This window comes from Microcaecilia unicolor, chromosome 6 (assembly GCF_901765095.1).
Source record: "Microcaecilia unicolor chromosome 6, aMicUni1.1, whole genome shotgun sequence".
NCBI classification, from domain to species: domain Eukaryota; kingdom Metazoa; phylum Chordata; class Amphibia; order Gymnophiona; family Siphonopidae; genus Microcaecilia; species Microcaecilia unicolor.
In genome coordinates, this window is record NC_044036.1 from 16999487 (window position 1) to 17020592 (window position 21106).

Genomic DNA, 21106 nt, shown 5'->3' on the forward strand with positions numbered 1-21106 from the left:
GTGCACCTTAGTAAAAGGGCCCTTATATTGTAAAGATACACAGATATCCATTTGCCCTCTTACATAGTAACATAGTAGATGACGTCAGAAAAAGACCTGCACGGTCCATCCACTCTGCCCAAGATAAACTCATATGTGCTACTTTTTGTGTATACCTGACCTTGATCTGTATCTGCCATTTTCAGGGCACAGACCGTAGAAGTCTGCCCAGTACTAGCCCCGCCTCCCAACCACAAGCCCCGCCTCCCATCACCAGCTCTGAGGATCCATTCCTTCTGAACAGGATTCCTTTGTTTATCCCACACATGTTTAAATTCCATTCTGTTAATCCAGGCACTGTTATAATATTATCCTCTCAATGTTACTGCCAGAGAGTGGCTGCAACTTCATCTCTGGCCCAGAAATCTATCGTTGAAGCATGCATACTGCTCTCCGATAGATTCAGCTGGGTGTATCATGATACACCAATGGGGGAAGTGAGGCACAAGTATTTCCCATGACCCTCACCAGATAATGTCAAACGATGAGGGAAATAACTTATTTTAAAAAAAGCAATTTTCTCTCTCTGAAGCAGGGGAAGGATATATTTTAATTCCATGCATTTCAGCTTGACTAAGTTTAGAGAGTCTGCCATCTGAAAACGTCACCTGCGTTCCTGGCTGTAAGCTTGGAGGCCCTTCTACCTTCCTCCTCTCTTTTCTATATTTCCTGTTTAATTGTTCCAGAGGTGAGGCCAGGAGGGAAAGAAATGGATCAATACCCTTGCTGTGGTATTAAAAAAAAAAGCATAGAAATTGATTTTCTTAGTTTCGAACAGTACCTGTGGCACATCTCACCCCTCCCGCTGATTGCCAAGTAAATTTAATTGATCCCCAAAATCATCCAGCTCTGCTTTTCTGAATAACTAAAAGATTGATCGGAGGGGGAGGGGCTGTGATATTGTCCACGTAATAAATTTTCAGCCTCATGGGACAATGTGGTCCAGTTTGTCAAAAATGACAGCACCAGTCAACCTATTTCTGCGTTTGCAATACTGACAGATTAAAATTAACTTTAATTTAATATTAACTTAAAACTATTTACAGTTTGCACTTTGTCTGTTGAGCATACAAAGCAGATTGCAAGGTTAAAATACAGAGTTACACAATGCATACTGTTGTCAAATAAAATTGAAAAATTAAAACAGACACACAAGAGACCTTCCCCGATTCACTTTTGTCCGCATTCAGACGAGTCTAAGGGTATGTGTGGAACAAAGTAAAATAAACCATATGTCTCTGTTTTTAGATTAATAGGTAGTTTGTTTCATGTAACCCCTGGTTCAAATGTTTGCCTAGGCAGCTGCCTGCCCCGTGGAGTTGAAACTGGGCACATAATCATATTTAGCAGGACCAAGGTCAGGACTGGATCACTCTGGGAAGCTGAACAAACACAGTTCAGGCTTTTAAAACTCTTCACTCAATAACTCAGTATCAACTCCAATATATTTACTCTGAACCAGAATTTACTAAGGGGTGCCAAACAAAATGGCCTGCGCTGTTGTAGGCACATGTATTGAACGTGCACAGGTCCAATTTTCAGCGCACCTGCAAAAACAGGCCTTTTTTTTTTTGGGGGGGGGGGGGGGTCGAAAATGGGCGTGCGGCAAATAAAAATCGGCGCACGTCCATTTTGGGGCTGAGACCTTACCACCACTCACTGACATAGCGGTAAGGTCTCACGCGTTAACCGGGCGGTAATTGTCAGTGCGCGTACGCTGCCGATTACCACCCGGTTAGCGCCACGTGGTAGAAAATAAACAATTTGGTAACTAGGTCTCATTAAAAGTGTTGGTGCAGAACAGGGGCGCAGCGGACCTCAACATTTGGGGGGGTCCGGAGCCCAATGTGGGGGGGGGGCACAGTTTGGTCCGCCTCCCTGCTGCAACCCCCTCCCCGTTGCAACTCCGCGTACCTTGGCTGGTGGGGATCCCCAACCCCCGCCTCTCTCCAGCGTTGTTTCTCTGCACATTGCCTGCCCTGCTTCCCCTCACGTTTTGTACGCGCTCAGTTTTAGTAACTCGAGCTGGTTATCAATAGAAATCAGACAAAATAAAACATGGAAAAGAAAATAAGATACCACCTTTGGACACAACTTAATACGTTTCTTGATTAGCTTTCGAAGGTTGCCCTTCTTATGTGGCAGCAGATAGTATATGTACGTGAGACGTCCAAGCATTACTTTGACAGTCTGGCAGGGTGGGAGGGCGGGGTTGGGTAGGGGGTATGCTCTAGCTGAAAGCCTGCAACACCAGTCATACAAGACAAGCATAAACTTATTCCTAAACATTTGCTCTCATTTGCCTTCAGGGGAACTGAAAAACAATTCTTACAGTGGGGAAACAGACATTGTTTTTGACCTGTGTATAATAAAACCCAGTACCTCTACTCCTATCACCAGATTGCTGTAACGCTCTCTTCGCTAAGCTACTCTAGTTAACAGGGATAGTGACTTCTGAAAAGTGTCTGCAATGCATTTGAGCTCTCTCCCTATCGATGATGCAGACATGTAGTCTGTTCTGTTTTTTCTTTGGTCACCCTTCTCTTCCAAGTGCATTGTGTTATTTTTAGTTTAAATACTGGCACAATGCGTGTATAATGGAAAAGCCTGCGACAGACACAAAAAAAAAAATACTGAAGCTGAAATGGGATGTCACATTATCTTAACTACCCATGAACACAGAAGAAAACATCCAATCAGAAACAAAGAAAATTTACATTACATGTGAATCACAAGTTTGCATTTCAAATCTCTCAGCCTTTGTTCCTCTGTCATGTTCTTTTTATTCCCTTTTAGCAGTCTTTTCCTTTCATTATCTCATTGCTATGCTAATCCTTTCTGTCTACTCTGGTTAATTCAATTGTTTCACCTAACACCTTTTCCATATTCTGTGGGTGAAGAGAAAAATCCTCGCCCTCATGACTTAACTGTCCAAGTAGTATTTCCTTTGAGTCACGGGGGCTCATATTTGCATACATGCGTCACCCCCCAACCTTCCCCCCCTCACCCCACTTTTGTTTTGCAAATGAGAGAACAAGCTCATCCCTTTACATTTTGCTCTAGGCACATCCAGAAGCTTGCTTTTTTTTTTTTTTTAATCCAGTTAAAAATAATAACTGAATTCACAGAACAGGGGAGGGTAGGGGGCAGAGACATTCTTTTGGAAGATAATATTTTCAAAATCCCTTATAATACGCTGTGTTTCAAAAAAAGAAACCCAACTAAACAAAGTTGTTGTTTTTTTTTTGTTACATTTGTACCCCGCGCTTGCCCACTCATGGCAGGCTCAATGCGGCTTAAATGGGGCAATGGAGGGTTAAGTGACTTGCCCAGAGTCACAAGGAGCTGCCTGTGCCTGAAGTGGGAAGCGAACTCAGTTCCTCAGGACCAAAGTCCACCACCCTAACCACTAGGCCACTCCTCCACTGTTGCTACTATTTGAGATTCTACATGGAATGTTGCTATTCCACTAGCAACATTCCATGTAGAAGTCGGCCCTTGCAGATCACCAATGTAGCCGCGCAGGCTTCTACATGGAATGTTGCTAGTGGAATAGCAACATTCCATGTAGAATCTCCAATAGTAGCAACATTCCATGTAGAATCTCCAATAGTATCTATTTTATTTTTGTTACATTTGTACCCCTCGCTTTCCCACTCATGGCAGGCTCAGTGCGGCTTATATGGGGCAATGGAGGGTTAAGTGACTTGCCCAGAGTCACAAGGAGCTGCCTGTGCCTGAAGTGGGAATCAAACTCAGTTCCTCAGGACCAAAGTCCACCACCCGAACCACTATGCCCTAACCACTAGGCCACTCCTCCACTGTTGCTACTATTTGAGATTCTACATGAAATGTTGCTATTCCACTAGCAACATTCCATGTAGAATCTCCAATAGTATCTATTTTCTTTTTGTTACATTTGCACCCCTCGCTTTCCCACTCATGGCAGGCTCAGTGCGGCTTATATGGGGCAATGGAGGGTTAAGTGACTTGCCCAGAGTCACAAGGAGCTGCCTGTGCCTGAAGTGGGAATCAAACTCAGTTCCTCAGGACCAAAGTCCACCACCCGAACCACTATGCCCTAACCACTAGGCCAACTCCTCCACTGTTGCTACTATTTGAGATTCTACATGAAATGTTGCTATTCCACTAGCAACATTCCATGTAGAATCTCCAATATAGCAACATTCCATGTAGAATCTCAAACAGTAGCAACATTCCATGTAGAATCTCCAATAGTATCTATTTTCTTTTTGTTACATTTGCACCCTGCACTTTCCCACTCATGGCAGGCTCAATGCGGCTTACATGGGGCAATGGAGGGTTAAGTGACTTGCCCAGAGTCACAAGGAGCTGCCTGTGCCTGAAGTGGGAATCGAACTCAGTTCCTCAGTTCCCCAGGACCAAAGTCCACCACCCTAACCACTAGGCCACTCCTCCACTTTCTGCATAATTCTGTCAGAACATGACCAATTTCAATAAAACGTGGGATATATCTTCCCGAATAAATTTGCAATACACCTACATTCACACCAGCCATCTCATCTAAACGACATCACCACCACCTAGCGATTATCGTCATGATACACACAGACTCAATTTTGATTTAAACATAAACAGTTACCATGATTTTCAGTAAGGAGAATCTGGTCCTTATTAAAAAATTTTTATCTGAAGAAAAGTTGTGGTTCTCATAGACTGGTTCAAAAGTTCCCAGAAAAGAGGGTAAGTTGAGAATATGTTTTGAAGAAATTGCAAGAAATGGGTTCAACTGATCAAGAGTGGAGGAGTGGCCTAGTGGTTAGGGTGGTGGACTTTGGTCCTGGGGAACTGAGGAACGGAGTTCAATTCCCACTTCAGGCACAGGCAGCTCCTTGTGACTCTGGGCAAGTCACTTAACCCTCCATTGCCCCATGTAAGCCGCACTGAGCCTGCCATGAGTGGGAAAGCGCGGGGTACAAATATAAAAAAAATAAAATAACCAGTCAGGAAGCAGCAGGGCCCGATCACTTCATACCGAAGAAAACATTGCAATGGTGGAAGAACAAGGAAGTGAAGTGATGTCGTTCAGGTGAGGTGGCTGGGGTGAGTACAGGCTTATTGCAAACTAGTAAAAAAGGCCCGTTTCTGACACAAATGAAACGGGCGCCAGCAAGGTTTTCCTCGGAGTGTGTATGTTTGAGAGACTGACTGTGTGTGTGTGAGAGAGAGTGAATGTGCAAGTGTGTGTGAGAGAGAGAGTCTGGTTGCGAGTGTGTCTGTGAGAGAGAGAGAGTGTGTGTGTGTGAGAATGAGAGTGTGTGCAAGTGCGTATGTGAGACACAGTGTGAGAGAGAGAGTGTGTGTTTCACACAGATACAGTGTGTGCGAGAGAGAGAGAGTGTGTGTGAGACACAGACTCTCTGTGAGACTATGAGACCAAGAGAGTGTATGAGTGACTGTGTGACACATAGAGAGTGAATGTGATACAGTGTGAGCATAGGCGCCCCATATAAGAGGCTTGGGGAAGCTAAGCCTCCCCAGCCCAATCGTGGACTTCCGACTTCCCTCACAAGCGCAGCGCTTTTGCGAGGCAGCTCTGGCTCTCCCTCCTTCCTTCCTTGGTTCCCGCTCTGGCTCCCCGATCAGCAGGCACCCCCCCTCCCCCCGCCCACGCGTTTTAACCTTTACTCTCCGACGTGGCAGCGATGTCAATCAATGAAAAAGGCACAACAGACTCGCTTCCAGCTTCTCTCTTCACACAGTGTCCCGCCCTCGCGGGAACAGGAAATGCATCATCGCTGACGCTGAAGGCGGGACACTGTGTGAAGAGAGAAGCTGGAAGCGAGCCTGTTGTGCCTTCTTCATTAATTGACATAGTTGCCACGTCGGAGAGTAAAGGTTAAAACGCGGGGGGGGGGGGGGGCTGCTGATCGGGGAGCCAGAGCGGAAACCAAGGAAGGAAGGAGGGAGAGCCAGAGCTGCCTCGCAAAAGCGCTGCAGCTTGCCACAGAGAGTAAAAGGGTTGGGGGGGGGAGAAAGGAACAGAGAGGAGGGCTGTTGGGGATCTGAGGGAGGCAGGGGGAATCGCTGGATGTGGAGAGAAGGCGACGGCAGGGGGAGAGAACAGACTGCTGTAGAGGAGAGGAGGGGAGAGAATTGCTGGGCATAGATGGAGGGGGCAGGGGAGAGAGGAAATTTTCTGGAGATGGATGGAGGAGAGGGCAGGGGATAACGGAGAGTTCCTGGACATGGATGGATGGATGGATGGAGGGGAGGGCAAGGGAGAGAGGAGAATTCTGGACATGGATGGATGAATGGGGACAGGGGAGAGAGGAAATTTGCAGGATATGGGTGGATGGAGGAGATGGCAGGGGTGAATGGAGAGTTCCTGAATATGGATGAAAGGGAGGGCAGGGGAGAGAGGAGAATTGCTGGGCATAGATGGAGGGGGCAGGGGAGAGAGGAAATTTTCTGGAGATGGATGGAGGAGAGGGCAGGGGAGAACGGAGAGTTCCTGGACATGGATGGATGGATGGATGGAGGAGAAGGCAAGGGAGAGAGGAGAATTCTGGACATGGATGGATGAATGGGGACAGGGGAGAGAGGAAATTTGCAGGATATGGGTGGATGGATGGAGGAGAGGGAAGGGGAGATCACTTCTGCTTGTGACGAACCCAGAAGTACGTGATGTCAATTCAGGAGATGGATACAGAGAGCAGGAATGCCTCAGCCATGCAGTCAGCTTCAGAATGTTGGAGGTGCGTTTTATTATATAGGATTAAGGAATCATGAGATAGGACAGAGATAATGTCCTTCTGAGGATTAAGAATTGGTCATTGGATAGAAAACAGAGGGTAGGGTTAAATGGTCATTTCTGTCAATTGAGAAGGGTGAACAGTGGAGTGCCACAAGGATCTGTACTGGAACCTGTGCTATTTAACATATTTATAAATGACCTAGAAATCAGGATGAGTGAGGTGATTAAATTTGCAGATGACACAAAACTATTCAAAGTTGTTAAAACGCATGTGGATTGTGAAAAATTGCAGAAAGGCCTTAGGAAACTGGAAGACTGGGCATCCAAATGGCAAATGAAATTTAAGGTGGACAAATGCAAAGTCATGCATATTGGGAAGAATAATCCAAATCATAGTAAGAATCGGCACTTAAGAGCAGTGACTATCCTTGGTAGGCTGCCACCTGGGGCGGATTGCCGCTGCGCACCCCCCCCCCCCCCCCCCCGGGTGCAGCAGCGTCTGTCCCCCCCTGCGCAACAACTCCCCCCCCCCCCCCCGGCGCATCAACCCCCCACCTCCCAGGTGCATTCTTAGCTGCTGGGAGCAGCCGCGCAGCTCCGCTGGTTCCCTGCTCCCTCTGTCCCGGAACAGCAAGTAACCTGTTCCGGGGCAGAGGTAGCAGGAAACCAGCGGAGCCAACAAGCGCGCAACTGCTCTTCACGGTTCACCGCTCCAGCAGTGTGCACCCGGGGCGGACCACCACCCCGCCCTCGGTACACCACTGCTCAAGAGAAAGATCTAGGTGTCATTGTAGACAATATGCGGAACTCTTCGGCTCAGTGTGTGGCGGTGGCCAAAAAAGCAAACAGGATTCTAGGAGTGGAGAGAAGTGAAGAGAAGGAAAAGATACCAGAGCGGGGCGGGGGGGGGGGGGGGGGGGGGAAGAGAGATACCATGCCAGACACACAGAACACCCTTGACAGCAGCTTCAGAAGTTGGGAAGACCAACCAAACTGGGCACACCTCAGCACCCGGAGGGCAGGGAAAGAAGGGTAAGAAGTGTTGTACCGTGAAGGAGTGGACAGAAGGGAACAGAAAGATATTGGACAAGGGGGGGGGGGGGGGGAAGAGATACTGTGCCATTCCAGAGACATAGAACACCTTGACAGCAGCTTCAGAAGTTGGAAGACCAACCAAACTGGGCACACCTCAGCACCCGGAGGGCAGGGAAAGAAGGGTAAGAAATGTTGTACCGTGAAGGAGTGGACAGAAGGGAACAGAAAGATATTGGACAAGGAGGGGGGGGGGGGGGAAAGAGATACTGTGCCATTCCAGAGACATAGAACACCTTGACAGCAGCTTCAGACGTTGGGAAGTAAGAACAAATTGGGCAGACTTCTATGGTCTGTGCTCTAAAATTGGCAGGGAGAGATCGAGGTTAAATCATACCAGTGTTTAATCATGAAGAATGTGCCAGGTGCAACTCCGGCCATCTTGTTGGGCAGACTGGATAGACTATGCAGGTGTTTATCTGCCGACATTTACTATGTTACTATGCCATATACACAACGCCTTTAGAAATACCCTTCCCCCCCCTTTGCTCTCTGCCTTAGGGACAAGGCTCCTGAAGCAGGGCTGGTAAAAGCACTGCAATCGGTCCTGCTACTGATGCCACCCTAACATTGTGACACTCCAGGCAGTTTCCTTATTAGTTTTTTCAGCAGCCCGGTGACGTGGCATGTAGAGGATTAGGGCTCTACTCCTAGGTCAGGTGCCCCACTTCCCAGATTGATCAGTGCTGGGAATGTTGCAGTAGCATCACTCATACCCCCAAGAGGAGGGAGGAGGAAGAAAGGTACAGAGACGGTGTAGCCACCCTTGCAACTACCGGCTAGACTTAGTACACTAGTGCAGGATTGCTGGAGGGAGTCGCAGTGCTTGGCTCCACCTGAGGAATGTTGCGACAATGTCCGAATTAAAGTAAAGCGAGAGGAGGAAAATATCTGAATAACTGCAAATGAAAGCTCACAGAACTATAGACCAGTAGAGGACGGAGGTAATGAAGCAGAAAATCTCAGGGAAGAATAAGCTGAAAGTGGGCAATCCAAAAAATAATTACATTTACAGTTATAAAAAAAAATCCAGAAGTCTCCTTTCCATAACATACATTTCATAGAAGTGCTGGCTCCTTTAAAGTAATTCTACCTAGACTGACAGAGTAAGATCTCGGGCTGAGGCTGAGAAAGATGAAGGCGAAGGCTCGGGGGGGGGGGGGGGGGGGGGGCAGCAGCCCCACAGAGCCCACAAGCCTTTGGTTGCCATAGAGCTTAGTTGCCATAGCAGCCAAACACAAGCGGCTTCATTCAGGATGCGCCAAAATGGGCCATCAGGAAGAGAAAGAACCAGGCTCGGAAAATAACTGCTTTGCTGGATTTCAGTGTAAATATTAGGAAAATCAAAAGAGAAAGCATTCCCATTTATCAATCACAGAAACAAGAGGAGTTATCATCAGACAAATGGTCCATCTAGCCCAGTATCCACCATTCAATGCAATGTTTATTTAGATTTTGCTCAGACCTTTTTCAGAAGTAGCTCAAGGTGAGTTACATTCAGGTACTCTGGATATTTCTCTGTCCCAGGAGGGCTCACAATCTAAGTTTGTACCTGAGGCAATGGAAGGTTAAGTGACTTGCCCAAGATCACAAGGAGCAGCAGTAGGATTTGAACCGGCCACCTCTGGATTACAAGACCAGTGCTCTAACCACTAGGCCACTCCTCCTCGCCTTTAAAGGGAACTTTTTGTGATCAGTCTTTCATGGGCAAGTACATGACTTTCCTGGATAAATCCATTGTCAGCCCCCCCCCCCCCCCCCCCCCCCCACAATCACGCATCTCCTTATAAAGGAGCCGACATTTAGCGGGAGAGTTCAAGCCACCCACATTTAGCAAAAATCACAACTAAATCACCCAGAAATGCATCAATCCAATTAGTGGACATAGAGGGGCATAATCGAAGGGGACGCCCAAGTTTTGCTGAGGACATCCTCGCAAAACATCTCGGTGGAGGGGCGGGGGAACCCGTATTATCGAAACAAGATAGATGTCCATCTTTCGTTTCAATAATGCAGTCGGGGACGCCTAAATCTTGACATTTAGGTTGTCCTTAGAGATGGTCGTCCCTAGACTTGGTCGTTTCTGATTTTCAGCAATAATGGAAACTAAGGTCGCCCATCTCAGAAACAACCAAATGCAAGCCCTTTGGTCATGGGAGGAGCCAGCATTCGTAGTGCACTGGTCCCCCCGACATGCCAGGACACCAACCAGGCACCCTAGGGGGCACTGCAGTGGACTTCAGAAAAAGCTCCCAGGTATATAGCTTCCTTACCTTATTTATAGTACATTTCTACCCCACATTTCCCCACGCATGCAGGCACAATGTGGCTAACCTAGGATAAGTAAAAATGACAATACAATAAGAGAAAATGGTAAGAGACAGAGTAGGCAAGGAAGGGGAAAGGGGCATAACAATTGCAGGGGTAAGTAAATGGGACTATTGATCGGTAAGAGTGTGGGGGGAGTAGACCAGACCAAATAGGTGGGTTTTCAGCATCCTCTTGAACAGTTGGTTATCATTTTGCAGTTTTAAGTACTTTGGCAAAACATTCCAATTCTTGGCACAGGAGTATTGGAAAGCCGGTGTGCTGAGCCCCCCAAACCCACTACCCACCACTGTACACCACTAGATAGCCCTTACGGGTGAAGGGGGGCAGCTACATGTGGGTACACAGTGGGTTTGTGGTGGGTTTTGGAGGGCTCACATTTACCACCACAAGTGTAACAGGTAGGGGGGGGATGGGCCTGGGTCCGCCTGCCTGAAGTGCACTGCACCCACTAAAACTGCTCCAGGGACCTGCATACTGCTGTCATGGACCTGAGTATGACATCTGAGGCTGGCAGGACATATTTTGAAAGTTGTTTTTTGAAGGTGGGAGGGGATTAGTGACCACTGGGGGAGTAAGAGGCGGTGATCCCCGGTTCTCTCCGGTGGTCATCTGGTCAGTTCAGGCACATTTTTGTGGCTTGGTCATAAGAAAAACAGGACCAGGTAAAGTCATCCAAGTGCTCGTCAGGGACGCCCTTTTTTTCCATTATGGATCGAGGACGCCCATGTGTTAGGCACGCCCAAGTCCTGCCTTCGCTACGCCTCTGACATGCCCCCATGAACTTTGGTCATCCCCACGACGGAAAAGTTGGGGACGCCCAAAATCAGCTTTCGATTATGCCAATTTGGGCGACCCTGTGAGGATGGCCATCTTCCGATTTGTGTCAAAAGATGGGCGTCCTTCTCTTTCGAAAATAAGCCTGTTAGTGAACTTCACGTCCAACAGACAAATTAGAAGAAAAGCCATACCAGCTCAGACCAATGGTCCACCTAGCCCAGTATCCTGCTTCCAGCAGTGGGCAATTAAGATCACAAGTACCTGGCAGAAGCCCAATTAGTAGCAACATTCCATGCTACCAATCCCAGGACAAGCAGTTGCTTCCCCTTTGTCCATCTCAAAAACAGACTACGGACTTTTCCTCCAGGAACCTGTCCAAACCTTTTTTAAACCCAGATACGCTAACCGCTGTTACCACATTCTCCAGCAGTGAGTTTCAGAGCTGAGGGGAGATATGACTGAGGTCTGAGTGGTGCAGAACAAGTAGAAGTGAATCAATTTTACTCTTTCAAAAAGTACAAAGACTAGGGGACACTCAATGAAGTTACATGGAAACACTTAAAACAAATAGGAGGAAACATTTTCTTACTGAAAGAGTTAAGCTTGGAACTCTTTGCCGGGGGGATGTAATAACAACAGTTAGTGTATCTGGGTTTTTAAAAAGGGGTTGGACAAGTTACTGGAGGAAAAGTCCATTACTATTGAGAGACATGGGGAAGCCACTGCTTACCCCAAGATTGGTAGCGTGGAATGTTGCAACTATTTGGGTTTGTGCCAGGTACTTGCTACCTGGATTGGCCACTGTTGGAAGACAGGATATTGGGCTAGATGGACCATTGGTCTGACCTGGTATGGCTATTCTTATGATTAGTCTACTGGATGTTAAGCTCACTAAGTCCACTAATTGGATTGATTGTCTGTTACATTTCTGGGTGATTTAGTTCTTTCTAGCTGTGAGATTGGGGGCTGACATTGAGTTTATCCAGGAAAGTCATCTACCACCTGCTCATGAAAAGCTAAATCACAAAAAGTTGCCTTTAAAGATACATTCCATCGAACCGTGTGCACGCCTTGGGGCATCTCCTGGGTTGTCATTTTTAGCTCATTAGCCTTGCTAGACCACTTCTTCCTTTTTGACAGGTGTAGTTCCATCTGTGTTGAAGCATGCTTTAGTTACACCGCTACTCAAGAAGCCCCATTTGGATCCTTCCCAAGTATCTAATTTCCATCCTATTCCAATCAGCCATTTTTTGGAAAAAAATCCTTGATCAACTAGTGTTGCATCAATTGACTGGCTTTCTGGAACAAACCAACGTTCTTCATCCATTCCAATCTGGCTTTTGCTCTTTTCACAGTACAGAAACCCTTCTTATATCCCTTTATAATACTCGAGTATCATTAGACCTTTCCTCAGCATTTTAGTTGAACACCATCTTTTTAGGTCTCATCTATTAGAATCTCAGGCACAGTCTCTCAGACTTATTCTGTTCTTTCCAGGGTACTTCAAGTTTCCATTCACCCACCCTCTTCAATATTTTTCTATCTCCTCTCCTGAACAACAAGGTTGCCAACCATATTGTTATGCAGATTATGATTTTCCACCATAGTCCATGTTCCTCTTCTACAGAGCTAGCATTATAAAACTCTTGTCTTGGTGAAATACTCACAATGTAGAATTTTTAACTGAATTTCATGGCAGCTGGCGTTGGGGGTTATTCTGTATGCCAGGTCAAAACCTTTTTGTATCTCAGCTACTGAGACCTCCACCCCCAGCATATCAGACCACTTGTTGGCCAGAGAGACAGTCGTTGCACTGGGCATTTTTGTTTTGCCTAGGTGATTGTGCGTATGTCACCAGGAGTAGAGGAAAGGCAATGGGCCTATGGGAATCAGCAGACTGTGATAAATGTGGAAATCACGAGAGTACACTGGTACATCACTTTCTCGAGTGTAAGGTGTTGCAGTCATTTTGGAGGGGAGTTCTGCAGCATTTGATAGAGGTAATTGGATTCCAAGTGGAATGGAGCTACAAAATATTACTGCTGGGTTTAGACTCCGAGTTGATGGGGCAGGGGATTCCGTTCTTGTGTGGTAGGTTTGTGTTATTATCCCTGGTGCTGGCCAAGAGAGTCATACTAAATCACTGGGTAGATAAAAAGCCACCACCAATTGCCCAATGGTACGCTGCTATGAAGCATATGGCAGTGTGGGAAGGAGGGAAGGAACCAGAGTTGGAGGGTGAAAGGGAGAGATTGTCTGCAGGGCATAAAATTTGGAAAAGAAGCTACGAGTATATCTCAAAGCTAACCAGCACGAGGACACTTGAACAATAACACCAGTTGGGTAATTGGTCATTCCATGTAGTAAGTCTCTGGAGGGAAGGGGGGGGAGGAAATGAAAATTGGTGCAAGAGAATAAGGCAAGTCGTGTTGGCAGCTGAGGTCTCATAGCTAACGTACTATGTTGTATAACCATTTATAGATGGGGGTTTGAGCTGGGAGACCTCTATGTTTGATGTTTGCTGATATGTTTTTGATGTAGTGTATTTTTATTGATACAGTTTGTTCATGGCTACACTTGTGTATTTCTCTTGCCAATAAAGACTATTAACAAAAAAAAAATAAAAAAAAAAAAAACTCTTGTCTTGCTGCTGTATCTACATGGTTAAAGGATTAATGGTTTATTTTTAAATACCCAAAATAAAACCATAACAGATCAGATTCACTAAACAACTGTGATGCTCACCCACAACACTCCGTGAATCAAAAAGCTGGCACTGATACACTAATTAAATTTAGTTAAAGGAAAGGGGGAGGGAAAAAAAACCTCATAGTACTGTGGCCGACCACGGTCTGGTATTTTTAAATACCAAACGTGAAGCAAATGTATTCTCCAATCCCATCTTACCATACTTGCACAAGCTCCTGGTTCCTTATGCCTTCCTGTACTCTCCAGACATCTTCGGATAACTTACTTTGTGTCCCCTCACTGCGAGCTTTACACTTTACTCTCTCAGGAGACTGCTTTTAGTTTTAGGACCTAGAACGTGGAATGATCTCCCCTTCTGCACTCAGAATCGCTATGTCCCAATCAATCATTTAAAAGTTCTTCTAAAAACTCTTTTTTTCTGAAGCTTTTCCTATTTTTCCTTTTCTTTTCCAGCCCATCAGCACCCACAGAATGCATTTATTTTTAATGGTTGTAAACCACCTAGTTGCCTGTATAGGCTTTGCTTACGGTATATCAAGTGTATGGAAATAAATGCTTATTTTCACATTCTCGGTCTTGGTGAGTTAAATCAGCAATTAGAGAACAGGAGGGAGATACTTTTTGGTTAAGATACAATTGGGAAATAGACTTTATACATTAGTCAACAGGTGAAGAGCCAAGCTTTCACCTGCTTCCTGAAGTCGAGAGTCTTGTGTTAAGCAGAGCCTTTCAGGGAGTGCATTCCAGAGTGTGGGGGCTACTCCAGAGAAGGTTTGCTTTAGTTATAACTTTACTATAACTGAACTTCGTAACCTAAAAGCGACCTATGAACTGACCAACTTCCGCAAACTGCTGAAGACCCATCTCTTCGACAAGATATACCACAAAGACCAAAACATGTGAAATCCCCACATATATCTAGTAATGTTAAGAATGCCTTATGTCATTGTCATTTCACTACCATGTATTCCATTACCATGCAACCAAAATACTTCTGTAACACTAAATGTCAATTCTCCTCTCATTTCCAATATCCATGATATATTGTAAGCCACATTGAGCCTGCAAAGAGGTGGGATAATGTGGGATACAAATGCAATAAATAAATAAATAAAAATAAATAACAGTTCCACGGGAGATTTACACCTATATGGTGGACTTGTGCAAAAAGTCAAGGTCTAATGGTCTATGGTGTTAGGCCTACTTCAGTAGACAGCTGAATGTCACTTATTCGACCACCAGGCATGAACCCAGTCAATTACAAATTAGCAACTTAAAGTTACATTGGCAGCAGAATGGAAACAGACCTTTACACCCCCCACCGACTAAAATGCTACAAAAAAAAAAATTTGACTTACGTTTATCAAATGTCACAATTAACTGCTATTATTCAAGACCTGGTTATATTCCGTAACATATGGGATATTTATAAGGAGTGGGAAATTTGCTCCTGAGGTGAGACATTAAGAGATACTTGAACAGGACTTTCAGTGAACTCTAGGGATGCGTTAGTTATACCAACCAATGCCAATTGAAAGAAGGGAGGGGGGTTGGGGAGGGCAGTTAGATAGTTAGCATTTTATTCTTATATTGTGCAAAAACCTCACAATAAGCTGGCAATAACCTGGGATTACAATAAAAAAAATTCCTCCCTTATCAATTCACTGCCCATGACAAATTTCCTAAATATGTCTTCAAATGTTTTCTAAAATCTAGATACCCTTTAGCAGTCAAAACCCACCCTGTAATGTTATTACTCCACCTAGCTTCCTGAAACGCCAATATTTGACATTTTGGTTTTCTCCTGCTTTTCACTGATGGATAAGTAAATGAACGGCAGACTCTCTGCAATCTAAGACATGACAGAAAAACCAAACCACCAAATACAGAAACACTGCCCCTAAAAAGGGACTTATACAATAAACAAAAGAAGCCTTAACGTACACATACAATAAAACAAAGAAGCAAAAAAAAAAAACCATACACACACTGTCATCAGCAGACAATGAGTTAATATAAAGAGCCATAATATGATCAATTTTTTTCTCTTAAAAAAAAAAAAAACAACCCACTGCAAGGCCAAGTTCTAGACTGATGCCTCTTCAGTGACTTAGGACAATTGAAATAAGTTACAATAGTCTAGCAAACTCAAACGCAATAGAGTTTGAACCACAAGACAACACTGCTGTTCTGGAAAATATTTCCAGATGCAACATACCTGTGCATCGACATAAAAGATCTTTGAACCAGCCTGTTCACCTGCGGAACCCATGATAAACTTGAGTCCCTGGAAAGACACCCAACGCATGCAGCAATTTCTCAAAATGGTATTCTTGATGATCGACAGTTGCCTCTTTAGGCCCCGAGGAGCAATCCATCAACAATTTGGTCTTGGTGGTATTTTAACTTCAATTTATAACAACTTGTAAGGCAAGTAATGTTGAAGTTTGCAGACAAATTGTTTCATTGTAACTAATATTTGAAAATTTAATAAACCTTGAAATAAAATGACTTACTTAGAGGAAACTGGAACTAGAGATAAACAAAGCTACAGTACAAGTACTAAACTGCATACTGGTTTAATTTCTCTATAGAAATGGTACAAGGACATCTAAAAACCTTAAAAAATTTAGCAAAGAAGATTGATTTAGATGGCTACTTTTTCTGCCAGAGTTCCTATGAAAGAAAAAAAATTGCCCACTCTCAATATTTATATATACAGCACTCTAATGATTCCCCAGTCTCTAATACTGTATATTATTTCTCATACATAATCATTATTATTTTAGTAGACCTCAGAGGTATTGTTGATGTTAAGCTTTCACTTTGATGTTATTAAACATCTAGAAATCAAACATATGCCTCTCGTCATTGGTCAGATATCAATAACTTTAAAAAAAAAAAAATTTTAACTTTTGAAATGGAAAGGAAAAATCCGTTGTACTTAGCTTTGTATCAACTAAAGCTTCAAGTCTTCAAGACTTCTGCCACTCGTTAACTAGGGCTCCACACCCAAGTCTTTATGACTTCTGCCAGTCATCATCTGGGGCTCCACACCGACACGTGTTTCGCCAACTAGGCTTTATCAAGGCTGAATGCCCCTAGAGAAAAACACTTATGATGTTTATGGCAGAAGTCATAAAGACTTGGGTGTGGAGCCCTAGTTAACGAGTGGCAGAAGTCTTGAAGACTTGAAGCTTTAGTTGATACAAAGCTAAGTACAACGGATTTTTCCTTTCCATTTCAAAAGTTAAAAATTAAAAAAAAAAAAAAAAGTTATTGATATCTGACCAATGACGAGAGGCATATAAGTTTGATTTCTAGATGTTTAATATCAAAGTGAAAGCTTAACATCAACAATACCTCTGAGGTCTACTAAAATAATAATGATTATGTATGAGAAATAATATACAGTATTATTAGTCAGAGACTGATTGAGAAAAAAAATTACAAACATTCAAATACCACTCACAAAAAGGTCCAGTTTAAGATTCTTAGAGGATCGTTTATTTCATTCACAGACATAATTAAAAGAATTCATAAGTGAGGTAAATGCATTTAGTACACAATACTGTATCACATTCAAGAAGACCATGTATATAAAATACCTGAGTTAGACAAAAGCAGCACTCAGCGAGGAATGTTCCCATATATTATTCTCCATTAAAAAAACATGACGACTAATGTTTCGCTTCATATAAAAATTAAATACAACCATTTTCTAAATATTAGTACATCAAGTGTTATATAAAAATACTGAAGTATTTAATTAAAATAAAGCATGCTGAACGTTCACAAACACATTAAACAAGGGCTCATGTCAAATCTCTACCTGGGACTATCAGCTCACAACTAAAGTCACCACAATCTCTTGATCAACAGCAGCACATTTCCAAATTGCATAGCATCAAACTAAAATACAACTTACAATGCTACTATGATTGTATCATTTATTATACCAACATGTCTGGCTGGACCAGTTTAGCACCGACTTAATTAGCTAAAAGAACACGTAAAGTCTCAAAACTCCAGCAATTCTAATGCCTTATAAAAATGTGATCCTTGGGTTTCTCCATATATGCCTGTTATGTAATTGATCCATCTTGTACTCATCTCATTCCACAATACACTTCTACCAGAGACAGATTTTACCCAAAGGTCACAATTTTCAGGTATCCACAGGGGTCTCAAGTTGTGAAGTTACCAAATACTACCTACTATAAAAAAAATAAAAAAAATAAAAAAAAAAAGACACCCACTAATTATAGCAAAATGACCACTGAGGAAATTCACCATTAATACAGATCTATACATAATTTTTTTTTTTTTAAAGCCAGTTAATATGGGTGCTTGATAAAGCTGTACGGGAAGTATCTACTTTTAACCAACTGTGCAAATATAAACTTTAAAAATACTAAATAAACCAGATTACTAGGATGGGACATCAGAAAAAAAAAAAAAAGCTCAAACTTCTTGAAGGTAAAAATATAGAATGACCTTCATTTCTCCTTCTATATTGTTGGCGAAATCTATATTTTAAAGACCTTCTCATCAAAATTAATTCCTTGCTTATGAATTCATAAAGCCGAGAGCCAATTTTATTCCACCTTATAAAATGAATAAAAAACAGGTTTGAACACAAACTCTGATTTAATGCTCTTAAAATGTTCACCTACGTTGTTGAATTTGCTAAAACCAACTGGTTTTCCAACGGTCACAGAATTACACATCTGTTCAAACATTCCCTTGAGATGTAATGGAATACCATAAAGTCTCATGGCCACGAGTGAATAGGAAAAGTTTGTTATCAAAGAGCTCCGTGACTAAACACGGTTGTTGGACTGGATGGCTGGAAGACGCTGTCCGAACTGGCGTGGGTCTTCGCTCTGCGCTTGGCAAGGCGGGACTTGGAAGGTGGAGAAAGCCGCATGGAACTGATAGCGTGGATGATTTTCTCTTGATCTTCATCAAGCTCGCTGTCATGTTGTGAGAGTTGGCGATTCAGGGCCATAACCTCCGCAGCAAAGAGCGTCAGATCCTTTGTACTGCTGTTCCTTTAGAGAAGGAAAGTCAACATTATCTACATGCCCAAGACATCTAAAATGCCACAGTACTAGACCACGTGCCCAAGTGACTGAATTCAAAGGGACGGGGGTGGGGGGAGCTATATTTCTGAAATATTTCCTTGCAGGGAACATCTGCTCATATAATGTCAGACAAACCTGCCTCAAAAACAAATATTTTACAGTCTGTTTAGAAGTTCAGTCTCATGAAACTGAAATGTGCCACAGCTAGCAGGCCACAGTGTCCTCCGAGGACTGGGATGGGAATGGCTGCTGTAGAAACCTATGTACAAACCTGTTCAACACCCTTCCCCTCTTATCCTATCACAAGTCCCAGCTCATTTCCTGCCACTGGCCTCAGCCCTCGTTTAGCCTCCATTTAGCTTCATATATATTCCCCGTCCTTTTTCCTTCCCAGTTACTCCACTTCACCTTCTCACTCCTTCACAGATCTGCCCATTTCCTTTATCTCAGTCTATCACCTCCACATCCTTAAGTTTCACCCATATTCCAACCCCAGTCCACCTTTCTATTCCCCATCTCAAGTACCACAAGCCCATCTAACACAACCCAAGCCAGTTGCCTTGCCTTATTACCACCCCCCCCAAATCAGACTCCTCTCAGCTACTACTCCCATCATCCAAGTCCTCAGCGGATTTCAATGAAAGCTATGGGGTCTACACGTTTTACAAAAAGGTAAGGGATTCTGCTAGCATATTAGTTTCCACATGAGGGTGTATAGCAATCTAACTTGTTCATTTTTTCCAATAGGTGGTGTATTATTCTAAAGTTTTAGTGCTGCATTTTCAAAGGAACAGTTTTTGCTATTTGCGGTCTGTTGGGTAGTACTGTTAAATGGAAGATTTGCTACATAGGTTCTCAGCAGTTTATCTGCAGGGATGTGTTACTTCAAAGTATCAGACAGTGCTGCTGTTAGAGGCAATACTAGAATATTAGAGGCGGGGCTGGTGGTTGGGAGGCGGAGCTAGTGCTGGGCAGACTTATACGGTCTGTGCCCTGAAAAAGAGATACAAATCAAGGTAAGGTATACACAAAAAGTAGCACATATGAGTTTATCTTGTTGGGCAGACTGGATGGACCGTGCAGGTCTTTTTCTGCCGTCATCTACTATGTCACTAGAATTTGAATTTTCCTTTTTTTGTATGGCAAGCTGTGAGGGGTGGGGGTTTACCTTAGATCAGAGTTGGCCAAACAAGGTCTAATGGCCACAACCCAGTCAGGTTTGAGACTTCCCTAATGAATATGCACAAAATGTATTTGCATACAATGGAAGCAAAACATGCAAAATCAATCTTATGCATATTCATTGTGGAAATCTTGAATGTCTGACTGGGTTGTGGCCCTCCAGGACCGATGCTGCCCATCACCATCTTAGATAAAATGAGACAAAACATATTGCCATCTTTTACCCATTGTGGATCTACCATCCCTCCCCCCCAGTCAGTCCCAGATTTTTAAAAGATGGAGAAACTTGTGAAAAATGTCATTTCAATATGTTATTTCCCTTGTATCATTATTAATTAGGGGTGGGCAACGACTACACATTTTACTGCGATTAATCGTGCAATTAAATGTTTTGATTGCACAGTTAAAAATGCATTCATTTTGGCCCGTAAAGTGTAATTCCAGCAAAACGTAACGAACGTCCAAAAGTATCATATGCCTTTACAACCTGTAATACTGAAACTGAAGTGAGAAGGAATACAAGTTTCTGCAACCTGAGAAGAAGTTTGATGCTGAATATACTTGCCATCGATTTTCAAATCTACCGATACAATTGTGGGAAAACGTGTTATGGGAGTGGGTTATAAAAAGATCCCACTTGGGAATGCTATATGACATTCCAGTACCTATGGGTAAAACAGGCATGCATGCAGATCTCAGCAAAGACAGAATTAGTTAGTGATACTTCAGCCACCATCAGATCAGAGAGCTATGCAGACAACAAGACAGCAATAAAGCCTGTCCTACCTTAAAATCTTCAAAGCTATCCAGAAAATCACCACTATTTGCTAGAACGTCATTCAAGTAATGCTCAGTCAGCATTCTCCCTCCCCCTACCCCCCTTTACAGCTGACCTCTGGATTTTTCTTCTTCCCCTGCATGGCAGATAGGTGAGCCGCAGCATGCAGGAAGTTGGGGAAATCTCACAATTTCAAGTCCCACCAGACTTCAAACTTCCTGCACTCTGCGGCTCAAGTATTTGCAGAGCCCAGCCATGCAGGGGAAAACACACTGAGGCAGCAAGGAAGGAGGAAAATCCAGAGCTCAGCTATAAAGGTAAATGTATGTATGTGTGTGTGTGTGGGGGGGGGGGGGGGCAGGTATGCATTAA

At 43.7% G+C, this 21106-nt stretch overlaps 1 protein-coding gene across 3 annotated transcripts in view; it reads right to left on the reverse strand.

Annotated features, from left to right (window-relative positions):
* The window catches only part of MKNK1 (MAPK interacting serine/threonine kinase 1), a 193556-nt gene that overhangs the window by 65770 nt on the left and 106680 nt on the right, over positions 1 to 21106 (reverse strand). For 2 of the 3 annotated variants that reach the window (XM_030207027.1, XM_030207028.1), the window contains exon 13: positions 17167 to 18741. The exons of the other annotated variant lie outside the window; for it this stretch is intronic. In XM_030207027.1, the coding sequence (XP_030062887.1) occupies positions 18495 to 18741 (247 nt within the window). In that variant the 3' untranslated portion in view covers positions 17167 to 18494. Of the gene's footprint in view, positions 1 to 17166; positions 18742 to 21106 lie in introns of those variants that run through there. 3 annotated transcript variants of the gene reach the window in all.